Source organism: Cephus cinctus, unplaced genomic scaffold (assembly GCF_000341935.2).
Source record: "Cephus cinctus unplaced genomic scaffold, Ccin1 Ccin1_scaffold0123, whole genome shotgun sequence".
Taxonomy (NCBI): Eukaryota; Metazoa; Arthropoda; class Insecta; order Hymenoptera; family Cephidae; genus Cephus; species Cephus cinctus.
In genome coordinates, this window is record NW_014332857.1 from 1811795 (window position 1) to 1836937 (window position 25143).

Here is a 25143-nt window from a genome sequence, read left to right on the forward strand (position 1 = left end):
GGAATAGGGAAACAAAACTTACCCCATCTATTCTGCTATTTCAATCCATTTAAAAAATACAATTAACCACAGCACATGTAACAGTGGATTTGATAAAGGGTAACAATAAGAAGTAAACTGAATCGCAAACATCATTTTTTATTTCTTTCTATGTACAGAAGCTTGAGTAGCCAGTTGAATTAGGCATAGGACTCAGTAAATCGAACTTATTTACAATTCATCGTTAATGAACGGGTACACAGTCGCACCTTTTCATTAAATAATTGGTAAAAGAATTGGTGAACCAATAAGACTTTCACCAAACTCTTCGAAGATACATCGTATTTAGAAAAGAAAATCGTTATTATAAGAGAAATTACGCAATGACAAATCGTCCGAGCGAAACTCGAAAAGAAGCTTGGCGACGAAGGAGTAGGGATAAACCTGGGATAAAATAGAAAATAAAGGAAAGAAATGTCTGAGAACAGCAGAGGGGAGTCGTGTCTGCCGACGGAAATGGAGGATTTCCTGCTTCCTGAAATTCTACCTCGGCCGATGCGTCCTTGACGCATCTCATTTCTTTAAAGATGGCAGCCAGCTCGAAAAACGTGACTGGCTGCGCGCGGCTCGTCACTCGATCGCGCGGAATCATAAATTACAAATCATAAATCATGTATTACTTTAGGTATAACCTCGTTGACCCGGACATACTCTTTTCGAAGTACACGTTACATCGAAGAATAGGAAAGAGCCGCGCGGGATGTGAATGTGCAGATGCACCAGGTATTGGCTAATCATCCGCGACTCAAGCCGAATTCGCACGTCGCCCCGAGGAATCTTCCTTACTGCGTTAAGAAAAATGAAAAAGGTACACGGCAAAAGGTATAGTTCTTAGTTCCTAGACATTCGCCAGGAGACGACGTGAACGAATATCGACCTGGAAGGAAGATTCTTGTTCTCTCCCGTGCGTTTGTCGTGGGGAAAGGATGCTATGCCTATTAGCTGTGGTACCACTGGCGTCCCTGTAGACGACGTCTACGCGCACGTTCGAACGAAGAACGTTCTTAGAACGAAAAAAAAGACGTAGAACAACGTGCGTGGAATTTTTCTTGGAATCAGTCTTGAGAACGATTGGTGGGCTCTGGTACGAGCTGGTCGTGGGAAGACCTCCCGTTGGTTTGAGGAAGGCGAAGAGGCTTCGAGAGCCACGGATGCCTGGAGACGTCCTGAGCATCCGGTCTTTCGGAAGGTTCTCTCCTGAGGAGTGCCCTGATGAGACACCGTGCACGTGGTCCAAGTCCCTCGGGCACGGCGAATTGACCTCTGGAAATTTTAGCGAAGAGGGAGGCGTGTTCGGCGTCATTGAACGGGTACCGGCCGACGAGCATGGTGTAGAGAAGCACGCCCAGAGACCAGATGTCCGCAGCCCTGCCCGAGTATGCCCTTCCGGATCTTAATACCTCCGGAGCGACGTACGCCGGACAACCACGGCGATCGGTCAGCTTATCATCGTGATCCTCGACAATGACAGCATCTTCAAGACTCTCCAGGCGAAGCCGTGTTCTGCAATCAGCAAAGAGTTCTCATAAGACAACAAGCTATTGTTTAGAGCCTAGAAAAACAAAGCGATCGCAATATCGGTATCGATTTCTCTTGCGGTAGATTGGACCCCGATTGAGGATGGAGGATTCCCCGAAGAGGTGGAGACGATGTCGTGATCTCGCGCATCTTGTACCCTTTACGCCACGTGACCGTAAGCTATTCAATTTAGCAAGAGGGATCGATTGGCACACATCGACATAACGTTCCGTTGGTAAAGCGTTGCCAACCATATGAATGAGGCAACGAAACGACAGCGAGGCTGGTGAAAGAAAGGGGCAGGAGGCGAACGGGCGGGTACAGCAGTCGGAGCGAGGAGGTTGGTGCGAAGTGCCGATCAATGTGCAACGCGGAAGTCTCGAGCGAGTGAATGCGCGCGCGGCCGCGTACGTAATGCGCTCTTAAGTAACTCGAAGTTCTTGCGGAGCGCGCGAATCGCTCGGCGATAACAGCCGACGACATCAGGAACCAGGAGTTCCCCCTTCGCCGTCGATTCGAAGGAACCATGACTTTCGATAGAGAGCTAAGACTTTCATCCGGAGCTAGGGACCTGGGGCCAGGTGACTGCGGAGGAGGGCGACCGGAGGATTGCGAGCTTCTTGTAAAAACGCGGACGAGTCAACGTCCTCGAGGTTTGGTCAATCGCGCGGTTACGCACACTTACGCACTCGCGCGTACAGAGTGCCCCAGAGTGGGCATCAGCTGGCCTAGACTCTGTCGGAGAGGCGGCTAATCGAGTGAGCGCGAGATAGAGCGAGAAACGGGAAGCCGGAATAGGAGAGCAGTGGAGAGCAGAGGAGAGTGGGAGGGAAAGGAGACGCGAGAGTAGCTACGTACGAAAGCGGTCGCTGCTTTCTTCGCAAACTTTCACCGGGCGACGCGGCGGCGACGCGCTTACACGGCGGGTTCAAGAACCCCGGATGGATTCTAGCGCGAGCGGCAAATCACATTGGAAGTTAATTCGAGGCTCGTAGAAATAGCGCTGGAGGTAAGAGTAACGATCTTGAGGCTGACGATGATTCTGATGACGGTGGTAGAGGCGACAGTGATATTGGTAAATGGCGCCGTGTGGTAGTGGTAGCACTGGCCACGAAGCCGGTGAACACCTTCTTGCGAAAGCAGCCGATAACCAAAAGCTGACGTCAGCCACGGAATAGCTCGCGATATTTATGCGTCTGCAGCACGGAATGCGTCTTCTTCTTGGTCCCCGCGGGTCGTGAGGTACGTGGGGAGAAGTCGAGCGAGGAAGGAGAAAAAGATGAGGGAAAAAAGCGAAAAAAAAAAAAGAAGCTGCAAGGAGAAGCGGAGACGCAGTCTCGCGCGTGTGTTTGCATGTTGCGAAAGACATCCGAGATACGCAGTACCTGCTGGCTCTGTCGCGCAGCCTGCTACCATTTATTGCCAGAGCGTAGGATTCAGCAGTGGTCCATAAGCAAAATGAGCAAGTGCTAATAATGATCGTCGGATGGAAAGAAGCAGCCGGTTAATTCTGGGTGTCCTATCTCTCTTGGCAGGATATACTCGTCGTGCTCGGAGTTCGTAAGGGGACCGAGAAGAGGCGCTGAGCCATACGTTTCCTAATTATACGAGAGTTTCAAAACCCCAGTCGATGAACCAATATGCTTTTCTGGCTTGCAACATCCCTCTCTCCCTCTCTCTCTCTCTTTCTCTGGCTCTCGATACACAGCACACAGGAGCGTACAGAGAGCAGCGGCTTCTCGGCAGCCGCTCGAGCGGCAGGAATGCGAGCGGCGAGATTGGCCAACAGAGGAACGGCGGACTCGCACGACACACGCCTCTACGTTTCCATGCCTTCGTGCTTGACTATGCTTCCAATTACTCGTTCTCGGCGTGTAGGCTTTGCCAGAGGGTGCTGTAGGTGCGTACACCGTAGAAACCACCAGAGGTAGAGAGACAGAGAGAGAGGGACTCTGCCGTCTGCTCTTCTGGCTCCTGGGGCACCAGTCACGTCAAACTCCATCCAGACACGAACGAACACACCTTGTAAATACCTTGGTGTGGTCGCTGGGCGCAGTCCTCGTGCCTCGAATTCGCTATCGAGTCTTTACATGCACATGCTGTGCGACGCGTGTCCATGCCTATGGCGTGCTCCCTGGATGAGGAAGAAGCAAGGGTGCGGAGGATGCTTGTGAAAGGATCAATGAAAATCAGGGTCGAGGAGCCTGACGGTAGCAACCAACCTGGCCTCGTCGGCAAAGACGAACTTCCTGAGCTTGAGGTCGCGTAGGACGACGCCATTCTCGTGGCAGGTCGCCACTGCCCTAGCTGCTTGACGAAAGAGCCTTCTGGCTTCCGGTTCGCGAAGTCTTCTCCGTGCTCTGACGTAGGCATGTAGGTCCCCGTGGTGTCCCTCCAGGAGGAGGTAACGCCGTCCCCCTGGCGCATCCACGACTCCTGCCACTCCGCTCGCCGCTCCGGTTCCTTCCAGACGAAGATGAGCTTGTAGAAGGGCTTCTCCGCCTTTGTCGCCCACAGTCAATGCCTGAAATTCAATAAGCGTACTGTCAGGGTTATCCTCGTTCCGCGTAGCCAATATTGTTCAGGTATTTCATGACAATTAGAACGGAGACGCGACAGGTTGGCACCACGGACGTCGAGACTGAAACCGTTTACACGAGTTGGAGCCACCCCCACCAGCCACCAGCCTTCCCGATCACGGTCAACGGCCAAGGTCAAGAACGCTTACGGCGCGCATGCTTACTTCGCCCCGCTCGTTGCCTCCGTGCTCGGCGTTACTTTGCTCCGAGACGAAGGAATCTTCTCTGTATCTTAAATAATCGGCCATCGGTAACTTTGCGATACCGACTGATCCATGTTCTCAGGAATATTATTCTTCGTTCAATTTGATTGGCTCGTAAAGCTGAATCAACCATTCAGAATGATTAGGCAATTTCTTATCTATATACAATTCATTTTTATCTCGAGACATAACTCTGTGTGATCTGTGTAATCGTCAATTCTGCGAGACAACCGCTAAGAGAATATATATATATATATATATATATATCCTGGAATTAATCTGATTGCGCCTTCTTAATATTCGAGCACCGTTTACTGCGTCCCTTCGCACCTAGAGACTAGACGATGCATCGATCGCCGCGTCGTGCGTTGAAATTTGAAACGACCTCCCATTAGTTGATAATGGCAAATGCAATCTTTCGGTGACTACGGCCATTCATTGATTGACCTCTTATTCCTTCTCCTACGTTTATCAGTAACTCGACACACCGTGCCATCCTCGAGCTTCAACGAATATAGAAAATACCAGGCGACCTCATCGCCAGATAATTCTATTTGTTACGTGAGAATTTCGAGAAAATGTGACCATTCGCAATTATGAGAACAAAAATCATACGTCGCATTTACGAAAAATCTCATTACGCCGACGCCTCGTTAAGAGTGTTACGAAAGCGTGCGACGTTCGAGAGTTCGTAATCGCGAATTAAGCAAAATAGCTGTATAGTGGGCATAGTTGCAGTTATGAATAACGGGTAGGATAGGAAGGTAAGATAGAGCACGGTAAGGTAAGGTAAGGTAAGGCGAGGTGCAGCCTTGTGTTTGTTCGCGAGGTGATGTAAGTGCCTCATTGTATAACTCGGCGATTGTAAAACGTTAATGGAAACAGGCAGTAATAAAAGCAGCCTGCCGTTAGTGTAATAATCCACGAACCTGCTCTTATCCTTCTACATTGTAAACACCTTATCAAGAAAACGCAGGTCAGTCCTTCGATCGTTTGCGATAATGAGAACACCCATTCAATGACCGCGTAATCACCCGTGCCAGAGATCTGATCAAAGCATCATTACGGTTGCAGCGGACTCGTCCTTCGATCCGATCGTGATCGATCCACTTAGGAATAACGCGTGCACGCGTTAGATCGTACGAGCGAGAGAAAGACGCGCGAAAGAGGAAGATAGAATTTACCTAGAACCGTATCGAGGACCGGAAGTTCCTGCGCCACGTCGCTGTGAGTCAGGACAGAGGGGCTGATGGGATGACGACTCTACTGAATCATCCTGAGTGCCGAGTGGCGAGTTGGCACTCGAAATCACCAAGGGTTGCTCAAACTTGGATTTCAATGACTGTTGTTCTTTGACAATGAGAATGAAAATGGGGAATGACTGTTCCTCGATGACAGGATATAACGATAGTTTCGATGCGTCACGCTTGATGCAATGTCAGGCAACCGTTATCAACAGCTGTAACCGTGTAGGTAATACTGCTGCCCGTTATTGCGTTGTTGCGTTGCATTGCGAAATCGGCTCCCTGTTGTAAAGACTAATTGTACGGAGGGACAGAGGGAAGGGAGGGCCGAGAAACTGAAAGCTGGAGAAAAGAGGATCCCGAGAAGAAGGCACTAACGAGAACGAATCTTGAGCAATCCTTATCAACGGACCTAAGTATATAAACGGATGCCTGTTGTTGTGTCACGTTCCGAAGTCAACCGCGCGATATAGCCGTGTACGACGCGAGATACGGAGTCCTTTAGAATAGAAATTCATCGAGCGATCGATAAAAAGCGAACTTTCCTCGCGCGTCGGAGCCTCTCCATTTCTCCCGGGAGGAAAGTTTTGAAATTTCGAATAAAATGTTGAAAAGACTTGGTCGCGCTGAGCAACCGTAGCGACCGGCTAACGGTTGCTCGTCGTTGCATGAAACCTCCGCAACGTGTGGAAAGAGACGATCCGCTACTTCAGGATTGCACGTTGCGCATCAGGTGGGATTCCGGACGAGGCTGGGTCGCTTAGACCCCATTGAAACAGTCATGATAACGAAATACCTGCGACGCAATCATTTTTCCATTATAAGCTTTTCAAGGAAAATATTTTTTTCGAGTAATAACCGTCTCTGGGTCGCGCTTAGAATGCGTAAATAAAAAGACGTTCTTTTTAGCAGCTAATTGATAAGCAGTATCTTACAGGCCGTCATCGTTAGCAGTCAATGATAAAGCATTTCCCAATATTCACCTTTATCCTCGAAGCAAACGACGTAAGCAATTCGACAGTGATAACGTGTCAAATTCCGGAGGCCGTCTCCCACCTCCCGCCCGCCCGCCCGTGCGAAGTCTTCTTCTACTTCGCACCGGGTGACATCGGATCGATTTCATCAACGACGGAAAATGATCATCGACTTTGCCTGTCGGAGAGGTTTATGGCCCGAGGTTATTGTTTCGTGGCATCGCCCGATAACGTAATAGTCGAGGACTGGCCTGGATAGCAGCAGGACAGCCTCCGGCGAGTGTTTAGAAAGGTGGACTTTTTTTTCAATAACCACTACCGCTGCGACTCCACTCTATGATCGATCACGGCAGGATTTGCAGTAGGAGACAATTGAGAATCTTAATATCTTTCAGTAATTGGAAAAAAAGAAGACTTCGATGGAGCGACGGGTAGAATCTCCAGTTCGTATTATACGACCGTAAGATAATTTCTGATGGAAGAGGCTACTTTTGAGATGGGCCATCTATACAGAATCGTGTTTTAAATATCTGAATTTCGCGAAGGTTAGGACCGAGCCGCGAGCGGAGACGGTTAATTGCGAAAAGGAGGGTCGTGACTGCGATTGATGATCGGAACGGCGATGACTCCATCAACCTTGATCGTATGCCGATCGGAGATTGGTATGAATGATAAGGTCGAACCTGAGAAGTATTGCGTCTTGTTGTGTCCTGGACTTATTGGAACTGAGAAGCAGGTGACCGAGGCGGTGAAAGTAACAAAGTGAATAATTGCAAGGAGTGCCTGATCAAATTGTAACAAAGTGTAAGGATTATCCAGTTTCCACTGGCAGATTGATTGCGCATACTGACCTTGGCAACTAGCTGCTGTCCAGTCTGCACGTCAACGCATCTGTACAAGGCGCTACCTTCGGCTGGTCCTACGAGAAGGAATCGATCGCCGAGTATCGTCGGACCATGATGGGCAGTTGGCACAGGCTCGCAGCTTGGAAAGACGACCGGTGAAACGGGCGCCTCCTCGCTGGAGGGTTGATGAACGTCTTGATGGTTATTCGGGTTAACCAGGAACTTTCCATTATTGATGCGCGTCACTTGAAGATGCAGAGGATGCTGCCTGGCCACTCTCATATTGCGCGCGAACTTCACTTCCGTTCGGTAGCACGCCACGATTGCTTCTTAAGTCTCTTCTCTTTTTTACTTATATTTTCGCCCCTCTAGTCTATGTTTCCTTTACCTCCTCTCTTTACACTGACTACAATAATTCGTACTCGGGTAAACTCCAACAAAAAAAAAAAACCTTTTGTTTTCGTTTTCCCAACACTAATTATCTTTTGAACACTTTATTTTAAAAAAAGCGCGCACAGCTCCCTTAGCTAATTGTTCGATGCACGACTCTGCGTAGCTGAGGGTTGCCAATGCACGATTGTCAGTCAGGTAACTTTAGTAGCTACAAAGAAAAATTTTGGTAAATTGTCTTGTGTGGGATATCCCTCCCTAGTGAGCTGCAAACGATCCGTGGACGGAGAGAGATCTTCGTAGGGTGACCGTGTCACCGGATGAGTAGCTTCTGAAAGGAAAAATAATAATACGTCATTAAGGTGACTAATGAAGAAAAGTTGCGCCGTACGTGCCTTCCAGCATACAATAACCAACAGCCAAGTACGGCGGATAAGCGCAAAGTTCGGCAGAACGGGGAACTGATCGGTGCATCGAATCATTAGGCTGGAGTCATTGGATTTTATACGCTAGCAAGTGCTCGCTCTCAATTCTCGAGGCCCCGAGTCCCAGTTGGTGCGCTCGTGATTCACGAACAATTTCAAACGCAAATCTTTCGTCATTTATTCATGTTCTTGTGCAACGTATACTCTCCGGAGGACTTTGGAAGGTCAGGGATAGGTAGGATAGGTAAGAAGGTGGAAGGCGGCAGGGGGCTAGCGGAGGTGGCCGGTGTCTTTATACTTTAACGAGGATTTCGTGTCGCGCTCCATAGAGGCAGGAAGATTTCAAATTCCCGAGGTGCGATTTACACATGCTCTCGCAATTCGTACTCGATTTCAGGAGCATAGCTACAGCCACATTGGTTGCGAGAGAACATCTAGGGCCATTGTATGTGTGCAAGTAAAATAGAGAAGCCGTAAAAATACGCGGATTCGTACACGACCTGCGACAATGAAAATGGTGAAAATCATGTGGTCCTTCAATTGATAACACACCTCAAGGATTCACGATAAGAATCCAATAATCGTTCTAGTTTGCAAAGACTTTATCGTAGATTCCTATTGGTTATGGACAATAACGAGTTCATGTCCCGAAAGGTTGACTATCTACGCACTTGCGCAAACTTGTGACTCGCTCGAAATATCAGGGCCGTGTGTTCGTGGATCCCTCGGGGGTTCCGCTTTGTAGCAGACGACGCGGTAACGGATATTATTTGTCTATCTCTTTCTATTTACTATCGGTGCTTAAAAAGGAGCCCGCAAACGATGAGGTTCTCTCCCGGAATAGGAGTGTATGCATATTGGAAGTCATGAGGCCCCGAGGGGCTCCAATCCTAATTGTGGTTGTTCCATGTATACTAAGAAATCTTACGAAATTAACTGAGCTGAATGGAGCAGACTCGTTGGTGAGTTCTTTTGGCTGACGAAATACCGAGCGCTTTTCAGCAGCCGATAGTAGATATCCTTCGCTAAGGTCAAAATGGCGGAGTTTCACGGTGTCCCCGCGATATTGCGGCCGCGGAGACCAACAGCGTTACGCTGTAAAGTGACGCAATCGCACGAAATAAATTGCCAAATAAAAGTGTCGCGTACAGCCGCGTCCTGTGACGCCATTTCTGCTAGTAGCCACCGGTGCCATCCAGTCTATCGATCAATTCTGAGCTTCTCTCACTCTCTCTCTCTTACTTTCTGACACCGCAAATCCAGTCCATCGAAAGCAAAGTGAAGCACTTGAATTATGTAGTCAGGTCTCTCTGGGACACAAGGTAATTGCGTGAAAAAAGGACGATTGTTGCGTTCACGAAGGTCAGTGGTCAGTGGAAAAAAAAAACGGAGAATTCTTGCGAAGCAATATTCAGTCTAGGAGCGTGGCTCTCCTGACAATGAGAAATTGAGAACCACCGACCGAGATGAAAACATTTGATTAAATCGAAAAGAGATAGGGGAAACGGAATCCAATATATAAACGAATGATATCATCCGTCAAGCACTGAAATATCACTTGAACGTCGCACCAAGTATTTCCAAATAGTAAAATCCCAATTCCTCAAGTTGGGTAAGTGTGTACCTTGCTCGTTCTTGTGGATGCTTTTCGTGTTGCCGACCGTTCCTGAACGGGGGAACGTTCCAAAGTTGGTGGAACACCGTCTCCTCGAAAGCGAATCTCCGGAACTCCCGGACGAATTGTTTTTCGCGCGCGCACACACACACACTTTGCTCTTTGCTTTTACGGCAAAGAACCCAGATGACCAGATGACCACCGAAAATTCGATGTTCTTTAGTATCGAGGATGCGTGAGACTGCTAGCCAGGATGATACTGACTTGCTGGATGACTTTAATCCCGCGCTGTGGACGGTCCAACCTTTTTGGGCCGGCCTCCGCTCAGAAACGGCAACAGCTGAGTTTTGAGAGACGAACCTGACACGCCATTGTGCAACTAAAGACTAAACTGTGCGCTGCCGTCAGGACGTCGCGAACTCTCGAAGGCGCCGGTCGGAGAAGTTACTGCGCATGCGTCGTAGTGGGGAGACAGTGCCGCCTCTAGGAGAGAAATACGTGGGGTGCCTATACGCTGACACGGTCACGTATTCCACGATGAACACGTACGAACACACATACGTATCATTATCACTGTCTCTTGTCATAGGCAGGTTCGATTGCGTGGCGCTTGCTCGTGTCAACCTTCGAATATATTCAATCATCTTCCACGCGTCACGTAAGATGCCTGCTTCTAATCCAACCAAACTTCCATTCACAGGATGCACCGACTCTTCCATTTGTCCACGAAGAAGACCTATGTAGATGTTGTCTCTTTCACGGCGGATGTGCCAGGTGTCAGGGAACTCTCGAGGACTGCGGTAAATAGAATATCCCAGTTTATACGCGTATATATACGGGAGGCGCTGTAAATTCCTGGATTTGCAAACTGTGACACACTGGCGAATCGTTTATGCGTTTAATTCGTCCCAGAGGAAATGGCTCGATTATACGACAAAAATCGTCGCGAATACATTACTGTTGAGACCGAGTTCGAGATATCGATATATATCACTGATTTCCGAATGAAGGAACCCGTAGGGGTTATAATAATCGTGAGGCTTCGCATAAGCAATGTTTCTTTTTGGCTGCTACCTCTTTCAAGACAGATAACATGTTTATAGTTCCAACACACGTTCGCCTGACTTTCGACATTTTCAAGCGTGAAGTAGGTGTGCGTTTTCATGTACATGAAAGTGTGTGCGCAAGTACACGGCCATCGACGCTACACCGAATGGGCGCTGTAACGTTCACGGTCGAGATCCTATTTTTGCAAATGCTTCACGAACCCGGAGATATCGGGCCGCGTTGATGACCAAATTCCGGCTAAGACGTCATCGACTCAACATCGTGATTATATACTCAGCTGTTTATAATTCAAATGCAATAACATGATTGGCACTCCCCTTAGCTATGAATTTATTATAAATATGAGTAATTAGCACGGCAAGCAATACATGCCGCATAGCACTTCCGTCGTGTCCATTGGATAATCGACGTATCGGCGATAGGTCATTCGTTACTCAATTTGCGGGACAATTAAATCCTTTTTTATAACCTTCATTGACGGAGAAAAAAAGAAAAATCAGTTAATTATATCCACAGCTTTTTATTGTCTTCCTATAGTCGGCGATATTCCACAAGGTCTCTTTTCGGAACGAAATACTTTTATATCTATAATATTGTGGGTATCTAACGGTACTACGTCCATGTAATTACTCAGGTACCTATTTAGGGTATTTCGGACGAAATTGTGAAATGTGCCGTAAACCCTTCATAACAACGGTAATTGTGAAAATTCTCTATTCGAAATGTCTCAGGTGTCCCGTTCAGTCATGACAGCCATGAGAAACGCGAACTGTCGTAAAGTGAAACATCTTGTTTCTCGGTAAACGTGGTTCTTGGTAGGTCGTCTCGTAATCGGGATATCCTACAATGAAAAGAGGTGGCTCACTCACTTCCGGAGTGGCCTCGTCTGCTTCTCGTGAATATACTGTAGATATGATGCTATCCACGGCTATTGAAGTAACGTTCGTACTATATATGCTCACAGCAGTCTGTTATCTGGCCTCAATAGAAGCGATGCAAACAAGACCCGGACACGGAAGTTTAGGTTTTCTGATGCAGTTTTCATACCCACTTCCTGTCGCAGGAAAATTTAATCATAGTGTCCACGCAAAGAAATAAAACAATCGACTATATAGCTATGGTAATCTCCAATAACATCTCTGTTCGAATTCGAAATTTTCTTCAAAATAAGAAAAAAAAAAAAGTACATCATTGCAAGAACTGTATAATAGTTTTGGTTCCTTTTTTTGATTTTCGTGGTGGGACTTCAGTATAATCCGAGTGACCAAGGGAAGCGAAGGGAGTGCGCCAAAGAATAGGTACGTAACTAAAGAAGAAGGAAGCTCGTTCGTAGCTACTAAGCGAGGCTATAGAAGGGAACGTGGAGCACAATGTGTAGCAACGTGTAGGAACGTGTGACTCGCGGTTTCACGAGCATAACGAAGAAGGGGCACTTGCCCATGTCTCGTGGCGACCTCGAACGAGGTTGAGCCGTGATCATTGCGAAATCCGGCAAAGCCGAACAAAACCGAGCGCCCCGTGCGACTGCCGCTGGTCGTCCGTTCACCGTGACATCGGTGGACGACTCTGCCATGATTTATACAGGCACGTAGGGCACGCGAGGCTACATCAGGCCATTAACACTTCTCAGTCTCTTATATGCGAATACTAACGCTCTTTAATTCGATTCGGTTCTACGTACATGTCCTGGCTCCAATAACGGATATAACAGTTGGTTTACGTATCGAGCGAACCAGGAAAAATAAGACTGTCCGAAGACTTTCCTGGTACGATGGTCGATATGACTCCGCGGCGTAGTTGACGGTTTGAACAAGGAAAAGAGATTCTTGTCCTCGGTCAGATTTGCGAGGGATCCCGTGGGAGAGTGGGAGTACAGGATGCCGGGAATAAAGGGGAAAAATAATCGGAGCAAAAGGTAAGACTGTAACGATAAGTCAAATCCTGATACGTAGAGCAGCAGGAGTGCCACTGGGCGTATCGGCACTTCTAACGTGCAGGGCATCGAACCGGCAAAAAATTCTAACCGGTTCGCGGTTTGGTTGACGCCCCAGAAAAAAAAGAAAAACAGTACCAGGTTCCGGTTGGACTATCAAAGATTTTCATTCGCCTCCACAGTAAGAGAAACTTATCGTCGTCGGTTACAGTGTAGGACTAGAACTTCCTAGTGGGATTTTTCTTAATAGGCGGTAACCAGACGCAGCGATACAGGACATGCAAGAAGTAACGAGGTCCTCAAGGCGCGAGACCCTGAGCTATAAATCGACGGCCCTGCATTCGAGACTGAAGATAATGCGCCACGCGCGGCCCACTTGCATCCTGTTGTGTCGAACCAATGCGAGTTAAGCACCAGAATGGGCCAGAGCCTGTCTCCTCTCGTTTAGCCTCTCATTGTTCGCTCCTCTTCTCCTTCTTAGCCTTTTTCAACTCCCCGGCCGGCTGCTCCCGTGGCAGCTGCTCATCGTTGAGAACACTCCCGACCATAGAGATTCGTGCAGGATAATTCTTCCTCCGTCCAGGATGCGTATCCTTTTCGTTCCATCTCTCGATTGAGATGCGATGGTCCAGTGGCTAGCTGACTCATGCTCTCACCCGAAGAACCTCTGTCTGGGTGCATCCGAGGACACGTGCATTTGTCCGGTATCGTTGAAAAGTCTGACTGGTGCGTTCAACTTGACCAACTGATATTTCATACTGGCCCGAGGGAGAGGAAGGTGAAGAAATAACGGGAGTCGTTTGTGTAAGCAAAAAGGAAAGGAGGGAAAAAATAAAGAGAGGCTTGTAACGTAATAAAGAATCGAGACCGATCGGTAGATCGGCAGATCAAGACGATTTATAAGAGCAAACGGTAAGCAGTTTCATTGCGCTGGCAGTGTTGCTCGCGGTTGCGGCGCTCTCCGATATCAAGAGACCTTTTTTAATTGGTGACTTTAGAGGACACTGCGCAATGAGCGAACGAAGTGACGGTCAGAAGGAAGGCCAGCTCACCTCGTGCCACCTCCATCCGACTGGCCCCTCGCACGTTCCCGCCACCTCCCTCGGCCGTCACATTGCTCCGTGTCCATCACGTTGCTGCTCGTGCAGCAATGCTCCTGCTTGAGTTCTGCCGAGTTCTCTCTCCTTTCAAACATATCGCAGTGCCACCTCGCGTGCAGCGACGCAACGCAGCCGGTCGGCAGTTGCGAGGGCGCTGGCATCGTCGACGCTTGACGCAATCCTCTCTCTTAGGAAATAATATGTCATTTGTTCGTCGTTCCCCCTAACTCGCACTCTCAGTGGTTCGGCTTCCACAACAGGAATAACCTTTGCTACGTGGCTTACGCACGTGCACCTTCCTAAAAGAAAAGTTAAAAGTGAAAAATGTACGATGAGCTATTTATTTACATGACCAATTCGCCAATTGAGAGTTTCCGAGACGGCGAGCTGCTTCCTGCTGCGTCTATATGTAGAAGCGCATGAGTTGGGGAGATGCTTGTGTCGAGTCTTTTAGTTTCTCAATCGACGTCCGCTCGTCGACGTCGACAGTTATGGCCGACGCCACAACGCCCGGAGCCAATCCCAAGTTCGCCTTGTAACGCGCTGGCGTTTCGCAACGAGAGCATGATCGCCGCTTGGCCGCAATAAGCGACGCCGCTGACTCTCCTCCTCTCCCGCATCTCACCACCCTCTCGCTCCCTTATTCCCTACTATCTCTCAAGAAGTCTTCTCCGATGTACATTCCCGAAATAAAAAAGTCTTTGGAATACTCGAAACGCTCGTGATAATCTCCCGGGCGAATCGATCGGCCGAGTTGTCTGCCGCAGACGATACTCTCTGTATTATGGCGCAGCTAATCGCTACTCTATTCGCATCGCCGACCTCCATGATAAATATTCCACTCGTCACGAAAAATCGTCACAAGCCCATAACGATATTGCTCCAAATCTTGAATTCCGAGAGAAAGGATGGTCGAAAAACGGTCCACGAAGTTCTAGCGGCTGAGTGAAATTTATCTAAAGAGAATAGCACAGCCAACCGAACATTTCCTCCTGTCCAGTTAACATTGAAACTGGATCGAGCAGCGAGGAAGTCGCGCTCCGTCAAGTCGTTCGAGCGCGCCTCGCCAAGTGTAATTCATAATTGTGCGATATCCTTGCCTTGGTGACCCAGTTACACTTATTAGTCGATGTCCCCGCCAAGCCCACGGCCCAGAGTCCCGTCGGTGCGAATACTCGTGTATTGAGATGGCGAAGGTCGACGTGCGTCTCCAAGACCCGACGCACTGTCTACCAGCAATGATTCCTAGCAATTTCCACTGCAACCTGGGAACCTCGGAAATGATTCTTTGCATAGGCCCGACGCGTCCCACGAATTCCATACTTGGCTGCCGACCATTCGCATCCGTTTTACTGTATTGTCTATTGTCTCTTGATTCTAAACTTTAACTCCAGGGATCAACCAGATCCCCGGATGTCCACGCGTGTCGCTAGACGCCCATTAACACAGAGTGCCTATCGACGTAGCCGCATTGGCAAGACTGTGTGGAATTGCGTCACGAAACCAGCAAGACACCAGAGCCTAGGATCGATTCGTTCATCCGCAAAATGAAAGACTTCTCAAATATCCGTCACTCCTCTAACGCGCCCATGAAACCCACCCATCTCCACTATGACTGATCGCCGATGTGCGTCTACACGGAAGATCACGTAACCCGGCAATTCGGAGACGTAAGAACGAAGCGGCAGTCTCTCCGTGTTACGATCGTCGTTATTTCGAGTCGTTCAATGGAGTTGCAACATATACCCTATGTGATATATACAAAGCGTGCGATACGACAGCGAGGGACGGCTGAGGAGGGGAGGGCTGGGTGTATGTTGCAAGCGATAAAGTTTTGCAGCACGGGGCACCAGAATATTATCACGCCCCGGGAGATAAGGTATCACAGTGCACGAAAGAATGCCAGTAACCGATTGCTCGAAGCGCGGCTGAATAATCAAATTTCAGCGGCGGCAGCGGAGGGGCGAGGGGTTGGATCGAGAATCGCGATCCTTAAGGTCACATCCCGGAAGTCGCGTCATCCGTCAGCCCGTTAGGCTATTTCCGCTCTTTACTGCGCGCACTGTCCTACCACCGGATATGTAATATGTATATGGTATACATGGATTTTGAGAAGACCCAACCGTCAAATGCATGAATGGCCAAAAAGCACGTGCTGACGAAGCGTAATTCGTTTTAGCCAATTGGCTGCTGGCCTTTGCAAAAGCTTCCTGCAGTCAAAGTGCCCTTTGTTCGATTGTTAGGTATTAGGCCTAGGAAATATGTGTAAGGCACAACCGTAGATCCGGAAAAAGGAGATTTTCTCGGGTGCGGGAAAATTTCAATGGGGAAGGAAACGAGGAAGGGATCGCTTTACGGTCAACTTCCGGGGACCTCCGTGTCTATCCGTCTGCTTCTGCTCGGCCGAATTTCTCTTCGAAAGGGAAGAAAGGAGCGCAACAGCTGTCTCGCGGCATTGACTGCTGTACCCGGCGCCATAAAAATATTTACCCTTCCTTATTCCCGCTGTGAGCAAACATGGAAATGCAATTCGGAGCCGCATCCTCAAGGAAAACCCAGACTTCCGGTCATCTTCTCAACAAGTAATCCCTTTATTTGATTGAGCCTGCTACGTAGAATCTAGCATCGCCAGCAGTCGCGCCGAGGGAATTTTGAGCTCTGACGTGTCTAAAATGGATTTCCGGTTAAGGAATGAAGCGTCAGCCTGACTTTCGCGATATTGACTAGTTACGAAGCCAGAAAAATATTTACGCTCACTCTACTCCGGGGATCCACCATTCCGAAAACTATGGAGCACTCTCATCGAGGAGTTACCGAGCAACAAATGACAATCCAGTATGCATACAGATGAGCAATTGTCGGTTGGAGAGCCTTTTCATTCGCCGGCTTGAATTCTGGCAAAATATGCCAGCGCTCGTACGTTGTGCAATTCGTTAGAGTCGCCGAGCGACAAGTTGCAAAACCGGAATATTGGCCGGGTACAAATCACGCGGAACACCTGGCGAGACTCCCGATTAGCGATTTCCAAAATTTTATAATTTCTCTACATACTGTACCACCAGTCGCTAACCTTACGCTATTCAAATAGGTTTTATAAACAGCTGCCATTCAATACGGTAAGCACGTCCTAATTGGACTGACTGCGTGACCCCGTTTAGAAAGGACTAATTACCCGTTAGTAATTAGTACAGACTTTCCTAATAGACTGACGGCATCGTACACGCTTCCTACGTGCTCCGCCACATGATCCACCGTCGCAATGCGTCATTCGATACGACTATGATCAGCACTCTTACACCAGCGATCAAGATTATCTTTTCATCTTGGACGATCGCACAAATTCAGTCAAGTGCAAAAAGCATATGGCGTCGATCCCCGTATGCACGATACAGTCGCGCGCCTCTGCGCATTTCGGCGATCCGTAATAAGACAACAGACGTGCTGCTGCTGCAGCCTGCATCAGCAACGGCAACGGCAATAGCCAAAAAATTCAATATTTTTCCATGCCTCGTTCCTATGGGTGCATGCACCCGAGTAATCTCGTTATATCGAAGAAGCTATACGTGCCTGTACTCTGGGCTCACGGCCCCATCTGCCGTTGGAGAAAAAAGAAATTGCTATGCAGTCCCATGACTCTGGAAGAGGGAGGCCAGGAGGGAGAATTTAGCGTGAGGGCAGGCAGGATGCACTCGGCACCTGCCAAGAAGGCTGCCCGGTCCGTTCCTCGTCCATTGTCCGATTACGGATGTTCGAAAAAGGGATCGTCGGCTCGTGCTACGCCTCGACTCGGCTTTACACAGGCTTTGTGGATTTCACGGTTAGTCCTCTCTGTTCTCGGGATCCTTCAGAGAATGCAGGGACGCCAGGGTTCCTCCCTGCTACGGGAACAATGGAGATCCTTGCGGCTCAGAAACGCAGAGGGTCTCGAGAAGTTTTATTCGTGTATCGTAAAACGTAGGATGCAAGTAAGATGCAGTAGGATCCAGTAATACGTGGGCGGTGGTAGCCATGGGTAAGTAAAGTTCAGCGTCGGTCACGATAACTGGAGTTTTCGAGAGCCGTTCGATCTAATGTTCGCGTACTTGTTCCCCGATTCGCTCGTTTGAACAATGCATAGATTTCACGAGTTGTCTCTTAACTTTTTTCCAAGCGTCCTACGTCCCCGAGAATTGCTGATCGAAGGCTACGGTTATCTGGGTCGCGGACACCCGCGAATTATCTCAATCCTTCCGTTCTCGGCGTTCTGCTCTTGGCAAATCTCTCTCCTCAAGTTTTTCGCTCTTTTTACGATGTCACGGACCCTGACCAAAGTTTTACGTTGGATCGCGAGACGGCAGCACTGTCCGCCACGACGTGGCATCGATCGCAGTGCCACGTGTTCTAACGTCCCGTTTGCGAACGGCCTGCAGTCGTTACTACGACCCCTCCCGCCGCCCCATTCTAAACAACTGCCGTCTGGTGGTAGCGCCTAGAGAGTACACTCCAGAGAGAAGTCATTGCGCGTCGTTGGCACGACGCACGCGCACACGGATCATCGACCGTATCAAGACACAGGAGTACCACCGTTTGGAAGTAGCGAGCGAAACGGTACGTTCCTTTCTTCATTCGATCCTGCACCTCGTTCTCCTTGAGATTCGGAACATTTTGCGCCTCTGAGTCTCGAGGAAGGATTAACGTTTGGAAGATTGGCCCTTGTTATGGCGTAATGACTCCTAGATGACTGTGTCACTGTATTATACACCTCCGTGAGGCATACACGTGACACGATTCAAGCCCACCTTTCGTCTGTATCCGTTTCAGTTGCCTGGGGCCTCCGGTTGAATTGTTGCAATATGCAGATGGAAATACCGATAAAGGACGCTGAGAAAAATGATCATCGAGATCCGGGTGCCAATAGATACGGAAACTTTATAAATTACTACAGTTTTCATTCTGCGGAAGAACGCGTGCAGCAACTTCCGCGAAATGTGTGGCGGTCTTCCCACCCCGACCGGAAGTTCCTGGGACTAGACATCGGGTGTAACGCGGGGGTGAGCATTGCGCAGCTGTTGGACGGAAGAGGCTGGCCCGAGGCTTCCGACACGTCTGATTAGGAAATGGCATTTTAAATTTAGACGTGTTATCGGTCTTTTCGATGACGCCTCTCGGCGCACGTCTAGACTCAGAATAGAATTCTTCTTCACCTCGGCTTGGCTAAACTCTCTGTACCGTTCCGTTCTGAAAATTTGCTGGACCACGTTTTTTCAAAAATATAAATAAACTGTCCCGCTTTTTTAACTTTTGCAGGATCTTACGCTAGCACTTCATGATTTTCTCGAGCCTCTACTCACCGAGGATGGCGGAGCCGACTTGTCTCTTCTTGGAGTGGATTTTGATCCGGTTCTCATTGAAAGAGCTTGCGAAAAAAATTATTGGCCAGATCACGTCACTTTTAAATGTTTAAATTTCATTTCTGACGATAGAGATAAACTCCTTCGGGAGTATTTGTGTAAACACAACAGGAGTCATTTTGACGTAGCATTTTGTTTCTCTATCAGTATGTGGATTCACATAAATTATGGGGACTTTGGATTGGTTGAATTTCTTTCTGGAGTTTGCAAATTTTCGAATATGGTCGTGATTGAACCCCAACGGTGGAAATGCTACCGAAATGCCTCTAGAAGACTGAGGCGTTTCAATGGTGAAGATTTCCCACTATTAGACAGTTTAAAGTATCGCGGAAACATGAGTGAACATATTCAAAATATTTTGAAGGAATACTGTAATTTTCAAAAAGTTACAGTCACTGGAAATAATAGTTGGGGCAGAGAGATTCTTATTTATGAGAGAAATACTAATATTCCAGTTGATGCTCAATAAATATTTTTTATTCTGTACACAAATCTTTGGCTTTGTCTCTATTTTATAAGGATAATACAGCGACGTCGCGATGGGTAACGAAAAGATTACTGAAGCGTCGCGATAGTTGCGACGCGAGAGGGCCACGGCGCACGAACAACACGCGAGCCTCAGCCAGTGGCAGCCAACCGTTGTATAATAACAATTTGACATGAATTCGGCGAGCAAGGTAAGTGAGAATGGTGACTTTACAAAGTGATTTTTCCTTATATTCCCCTCAAATACGCTTAGAGTATACGGTGCATCCCACCACTCACCCTTATTTTCTGACCCAAAGCCACGTGCGCCCAAAGCCGCCCTCGAGTATTCTAACGATGGAGTTTCAAAGTGGACGGAAGGTTAGGTTATGTGCTGTTTACTTTGTATTTATCTATTTGAACCCTTTTCATAAGTGATCCAGAGTGCCGGAGGATATTCAGGAGGCTGCACAATAGTATTTTCACAATATTTCCTGTATATCCATAGTAAAATTCAAAAGGAAACAGAAAAATACGAATGCGCGGTAAACGGTTGGAATTCTGGCGTCTCTAGTGCTGACGTATCGCTTGGTTTTACAGGTCGGTGAAATTTTCACTGCCGCCGGAGCGGCTTTCAACAAACTTGGAGAGCTAACGATGCAGCTGCATCCAACGACAGATTCACCAGCTGGGTAAATTGCAAATATCTGCACTTTTACAATTTTGCTCATGCTTGATCTTTCAAGACAGCCCGGTTACTTTGCTTCGAGATGCCCGCATCGCTCAATTACTAGTTTCGTAGCTTCTAACGTTGCGTCGCGTTGTATAAACTCGACTGATGATAAGTTAGGAATCCCCACTGGCGTAGGACGCATAATATTATATCTAAGGTGTGTTTCAAAACTTTCTGCAAGTACTGCGGACATCATCGCGTCTCTTTATCCTTTAATGTATCTGAGAAGGATACAATATTGTTTGCAGCACTTGCAGTGAGCTATGAAACACATCCCTAGTCAACTAATATTGATGGCGGGTCTTTTAACGTGTTTCTGTGAATTTGAAAAGATGTTAAGATTCCAAATAACTTTATAGCAAATAGTCAATGGAATGATTTGCCTTTCATCAAACGTTATCCTGACTTACAGTAAATGGACTGACGAGGAAATTGAGATGCTCCGTCACTCGGTTAAAACCTTCAGCGAAGATTTGAACAAAATAAGCGAGCACATCAAGGGGAGAACGGTGTAAGTTGAAAGGGCCATATCGAGCCAACGGATTGTCGCTCAATTTCTCCGTCAGATCTGACGCCATTTTGACAGAGACGTTTTTCTTCATTGTTTGTAGGTCGCAGATACGCACCACCTTGAAGAAAAAGGCATTCGAGGAAGCAGGTGTCCCGATCAGACAGCAACAGGCTCAACAGCAATCGATGCAGCAAAGCAGTGTTGCGCAACAGCAACAAGTGCAAGTTCAGAAGCAGCAACAGACAACCGCAAATCAAGGGTTGATGGGAAAATCAGCAGAAGTAACTCTAAATATGCTGAACGCTCCAGAATCGGAAGTGGACGTTGAGGGCTTGCCAGAGGAGTGTCAGGTTAAGTTGGAATTTGAGGGAGCAACAGAAGAAGTGGCATCGTAATCCTAAGTATTTTATACTCTTACTTATATTTTTAATTATAAGTCAAATCCACATTGTTTACTGTAAGTTTACGGACATGGATCCAGTAAGTTGTCATTTTCAAAATAAACCTTAAGAATCGTTCTTTAACTTCAACCATCCATTCGTAAAAGAGCTAATGTTAGCCCGCGTTGAATGAAAGTTCGTTCATTCATCGTTGGTGGCGCCACTATCCAACGCCTCGCAAGAATTATATCTAGTTACTTTACCGAATGGAAGTTCACTGAATATCTTTACTAGAGATTTTATCAAAAATACGTTGGTATGTCAACTGAGTGTCTCAGCTGTTGCACAGCGCCGACCAACCGAGGAGGCAACTGACAGACGTTAGAGTCTGGATCGCGTATCAGTCTTTGTCCTCCCTGTGGCTTCATTAACCAAATCCTTCGTATAGTTAGTGCGACATAAACAATTTGTAAATTAGTGTTACGTGTACAAGGAATATGGCAGGATTGCGCATACCAATTGACGTGCAGAGATGTTAGTGTGTCAACCACGGTGAACTGTCAACAAAATTGGATTCACGAGGGAAAGACTTGCTAATCAGTTTTCCTTCTATTCCTTAGTTAATTCCTTCTTTCCTTTAGTTTGCTCGAAATAGCAGATCTAAAAAATCAAGATGGAAGGAGGCGTCATGGATAGTCCTGATGAGAGCCTCATCAGGACTGACAGCGAGGAGATCGCGCTTCATGGATTGTGCAGCCCGAAAAGACCTCTCTATAGGTTTTCAGGTCTTGCACTCATGTGTCTTCTCGGATTTGGTAGGCGTCACAATTTCAACCCAAAAATACTATATATTTCATACTGCCATTGTTGCTTTTTGCTTTTCGTTATTCTACTCGATAGCTGCGTTGCCATCGACTGAAGAGGAATCTGTACTTAACGAGATCAAATATTCCTCTGACGGGGGCGTTCTCCACTATCAGTCATTTAGTACAAAGAAACAGCCATTTCCAATATTTTCTTCCCGTATCAGTAATTCGAGGTCACAATACGACTTTCCGTATTGTGCTTTCCTTCGATTCCCATATTGGAATATGCACGTGTTCGTAACTGCCGTTGCCAGATATTTTACAATCTTCTACTCTCACGTGTACGGACGCACGATAGTTGGAAATCGACGATAGAATATCGTCTTGGACATAAAATAAAAAAGTCCCGCAAAATGAAGTAGAACAAATAATCTTTGTTGTACTCGAAGTCAGTAAAGTATTATGAGATATTCGTAATAAAGATAATACTGAATACTCAAGAAAGAATTCCCTCTTTATTAGCAGCTGTGAACTCTGAACCCTTGACTTCTATTTCTTCATCATTACATTGTTGGCTGACAAATCAAGCAGTCTGGGCCTTATTTTTTCATTGATCAATGATTGATTTCGTCTGGTTTTCACGCTAATAATCACGTTTCCTTCTCTTTTTCTATTTGCAATCTAGGATCGTACTTTTGCTACGACAATCCCGGCGCGCTGCAGGATAATTTCAAGAGTGATCTGCAATTATCAACTAGTAGATTTGTTTTACTTTACTCGATTTACTCCTGGCCGAACGTGATTTTCTGTTTCATTGGAGGATTTTTATTGGATAGAGTTTTTGGAACTCGATTAGGCACTATCATTTACATGGGACTAACCCTAATTGGTCAGATAATTTTTGCAACTGGAGCCACTATGGATATGTTCTGGCTGATGATGGTCGGAAGATTCGTATTTGGGTAAGAAACACTTTTTTTTTCATAAAAAATACTAATTAAAAAATAAAAATAATACTTATTAACATATATTGTATTTATAAAGTTAAACCTTATATTTTTTAATTCTAGAATTGGCGCCGAGTCTCTTGCTGTCGCTCAAAACAACTATGCCGTGTTCTGGTTTAAAGGCAAAGAATTAAATATGGTATTTGGACTGCAATTGAGTTTTGCCCGTGTAGGGTCAACCGTCAACTTCCTAGTGATGGAGCCGATCTACAACTATGTTTCCCAGTACTACAAAGGTCCACAATGTATTGGCGTCGTTCTCTTTCTAGCTGCTTTGACTTGTGTGGGCTCGATGATTTGCGCCTGTCTGCTGGCCATCATGGATAAACGAGCCGAAAGTTTATTAAAACGAGGACAAGGTCAGGAAAAAGAGGTAGTTCGAATAACGGACGTTAAAGACTTCAAAGGTGTATTTTGGCTAGTGACGATAGTCTGCATCGCTTACTATGTCGCCATTTTTCCGTTTATCGCCCTGGGAAAGTAAGTAGGCATTATTACGGATTAGTCATCCGCGATACTACCAGATTATCTTCTATTTAATATGTATTTCAAGGGTCTTCTTTGAACGCAAATATGAATATGAGCCAGCAGCAGCTAACACAGTGAACTCTCTAATTTATTCGATATCGGCAATTGCATCACCAGTTCTTGGATATGTTGTCGACAGAACTGGAAAAAATGTCAGCTGGGTTTTTATTAGCATATGCATAACGATGCTGGCGCACGGATTGCTTGCCTTCACTTATGTCAATCCCTACATTGGTATGATTACTATGGGATTGTCCTATTCGATGCTGGCTAGCAGTCTCTGGCCCTTGATCGCTCTGGTGATACCAGAGTATCAATTAGGCACGGCTTATGGCATGTAAGTATTTTAAGTAAGAATGATCGAGGATCCCTAATATGTTTCTTTTAATCTTCTTTTTTCATTTTCCAGCGCTCAATCTATCCAGAATTTGGGTCTGGCTGTTGTATCTATATTAGCTGGGATGATAGTTGATGCTGGTGGTTACTTCATGCTGGAAATATTTTTCCTCGGCTGGCTTTGGAGTGAGTCTCTTTTAAATCTTGCTTCTCTCACAAATTAAAATCGTTTATTGACACAATAATTTGTTCCACAGTTTCCCTGATCACCACTATGGCCATTTGGATGTTGGATATCGCATCGACCGATGGGTACCTCAATATGACACCAGGTCAGCGAGAAAAGTATGACGAATGTCGTAAAACAACCGATTCCTTGGAAAGAGAAAAACTATTATCCGGAGACTCAACTTCTGATCTGTCAGCCGATGATCTTTTACAACCGCATTCTGATATTCATATCCGCAATAGATATCTTTCTCGCATAGGTGCACCGGTATGATATATGGATACGTTATTTAGCATTAAATTAATATTCGAATTAAGACTTTTTGCAGCAATTCTTAGAAACTTTGTCTTTTAGTTGCCAATACATGCGAAAGGACCAACGTATCGAGCGCTTCGATGATGCTCGGCATTTGATCTTGAACATGTTGATGACTCCTAAGTCAGTTAATGGACATTGAAAATGTCTCGGGAGAACTTGCTCACTGTGTCTTCCCGTTGCACAGCGTTAATCTGTGATAAGTTTGTTGATAAGTGAATTTAAATGATAAATAGAAAAAAAATAAATGTTACGGACAAATCGAGCGGTGATTTCCTATGACTGATAGAGATGACGAGAGACTATACAAAGATTTCCCTCCATCGAGGATACTCTATATTTTTATTCAGAGATATTTATTGACGCAATTCGTTTATTATTTTTTATCAGAGAGGCAATCACCCAAATCATACGCGATTTCATATTTCTGAGAATTGAACGTTCCATTACTATTACGTGTCCTGCAAAATGCGAGATGATCTTTAACGTGCTTTAATGGATCTTATATCG

At 46.7% G+C, this 25143-nt stretch overlaps 4 protein-coding genes across 11 annotated transcripts; 3 read left to right on the forward strand and 1 right to left on the reverse strand.

Moving 5' to 3' along the window:
• Nucleotides 1–118: 118 nt before the first annotated feature.
• LOC107275091 (tribbles homolog 2) lies at nt 119–19385 on the reverse strand. 3 transcript variants are annotated; one of them, XM_015754871.2, is made up of 4 exons: nt 19264–19385; nt 7409–8123; nt 3780–4081; nt 119–1542 (listed from the first exon to the last, which is right to left on the reverse strand). In XM_015754871.2, the coding sequence occupies exons 2-4, from the start codon at nt 7682–7684 to the stop codon at nt 1095–1097; spliced, it is 1026 nt and encodes a 341-aa protein (XP_015610357.1). In that variant the 5' UTR covers nt 7685–8123; nt 19264–19385; the 3' UTR covers nt 119–1094. The 3 variants fall into 3 exon arrangements, with proteins under 3 accessions (XP_015610357.1, XP_015610356.1, XP_024935564.1); XM_015754870.2 differs by lacking the exon at nt 19264–19385 and adding an exon at nt 9842–10218; XM_025079796.1 differs by lacking the exon at nt 19264–19385 and adding an exon at nt 10097–10203.
• Nucleotides 10241–19815, forward strand: LOC107275092 (probable RNA methyltransferase CG11342). Of its 3 annotated transcripts, XM_025079798.1 has the most exons (4): nt 10241–10377; nt 10533–10632; nt 18734–18963; nt 19220–19815. In XM_025079798.1, exons 3-4 carry the CDS (start codon nt 18766–18768, stop codon nt 19790–19792), a joined length of 771 nt encoding a protein of 256 aa, XP_024935566.1. In that variant the 5' UTR covers nt 10241–10377; nt 10533–10632; nt 18734–18765; the 3' UTR covers nt 19793–19815. The 3 variants fall into 3 exon arrangements, with proteins under 3 accessions (XP_024935566.1, XP_024935565.1, XP_015610358.1); XM_025079797.1 differs by having other exon boundaries at nt 10369–10632; XM_015754872.2 differs by lacking the exons at nt 10241–10377; nt 10533–10632 and adding an exon at nt 18380–18520.
• Nucleotides 19816–19851: 36 nt separating this feature from the next.
• LOC107275093 (chromatin complexes subunit BAP18) lies at nt 19852–21557 on the forward strand. Of its 4 annotated transcripts, none has more exons than XM_015754875.2 (4): nt 19852–20000; nt 20389–20480; nt 20934–21032; nt 21133–21557. In XM_015754875.2, exons 1-4 carry the CDS (start codon nt 19983–19985, stop codon nt 21425–21427), a joined length of 504 nt encoding a protein of 167 aa, XP_015610361.1. In that variant the 5' UTR covers nt 19852–19982; the 3' UTR covers nt 21428–21557. The 4 variants fall into 4 exon arrangements, with proteins under 4 accessions (XP_015610361.1, XP_015610362.1, XP_015610360.1 ...); XM_015754873.2 differs by lacking the exon at nt 19852–20000 and adding an exon at nt 20038–20169; XM_015754876.2 differs by lacking the exon at nt 20934–21032.
• Nucleotides 21558–22085: 528 nt separating this feature from the next.
• Nucleotides 22086–25060, forward strand: LOC107275090 (major facilitator superfamily domain-containing protein 1). The gene is made up of 7 exons (XM_015754869.2): nt 22086–22227; nt 22904–23180; nt 23289–23705; nt 23779–24090; nt 24163–24275; nt 24347–24585; nt 24673–25060. Exons 1-7 carry the CDS (start codon nt 22086–22088, stop codon nt 24715–24717), a joined length of 1545 nt encoding a protein of 514 aa, XP_015610355.1. The 3' UTR covers nt 24718–25060.
• The last annotated feature ends 83 nt before the right edge of the window (nt 25061–25143 follow it).

Bases quoted from the DNA above. Each gene is read 5' to 3' on its own strand.
- LOC107275093 (XM_015754873.2), top strand. From the start codon at position 20,146: ATGGAGTTTCAAAGTGGACGGAAG. The intron at 20,481-20,933 runs GTAAATTGCAAA...CCTGACTTACAG, and splicing joins ACGACAGATTCACCAGCTGG to TAAATGGACTGACGAGGAAA. The intron at 21,033-21,132 runs GTAAGTTGAAAG...CATTGTTTGTAG, and splicing joins CACATCAAGGGGAGAACGGT to GTCGCAGATACGCACCACCT.
- LOC107275092 (XM_025079798.1), top strand. From the start codon at position 18,766: ATGCAGATGGAAATACCGATAAAGGACGCTGAGAAAAATGATCATCGA. The intron at 18,964-19,219 runs GTGAGCATTGCG...TAACTTTTGCAG, and splicing joins ACATCGGGTGTAACGCGGGG to GATCTTACGCTAGCACTTCA.
- LOC107275090 (XM_015754869.2), top strand. From the start codon at position 22,086: ATGGAAGGAGGCGTCATGGATAGTCCTGATGAGAGCCTCATCAGGACT. The intron at 23,181-23,288 runs GTAAGAAACACT...TTTTAATTCTAG, and splicing joins GTCGGAAGATTCGTATTTGG to AATTGGCGCCGAGTCTCTTG. The intron at 24,091-24,162 runs GTAAGTATTTTA...TTCATTTTCCAG, and splicing joins TTAGGCACGGCTTATGGCAT to CGCTCAATCTATCCAGAATT.
- LOC107275091 (XM_015754871.2), bottom strand. From the start codon at position 7,684: ATGAGAGTGGCCAGGCAGCATCCTCTGCATCTTCAAGTGACGCGCATC. The intron at 4,082-7,408 runs GTCAGTATGCGC...ATTGAATTTCAG, and splicing joins GACAGCAGCTAGTTGCCAAG to GCATTGACTGTGGGCGACAA. The intron at 1,543-3,779 runs GTTGGTTGCTAC...TGCTGATTGCAG, and splicing joins GTCTTTGCCGACGAGGCCAG to AACACGGCTTCGCCTGGAGA.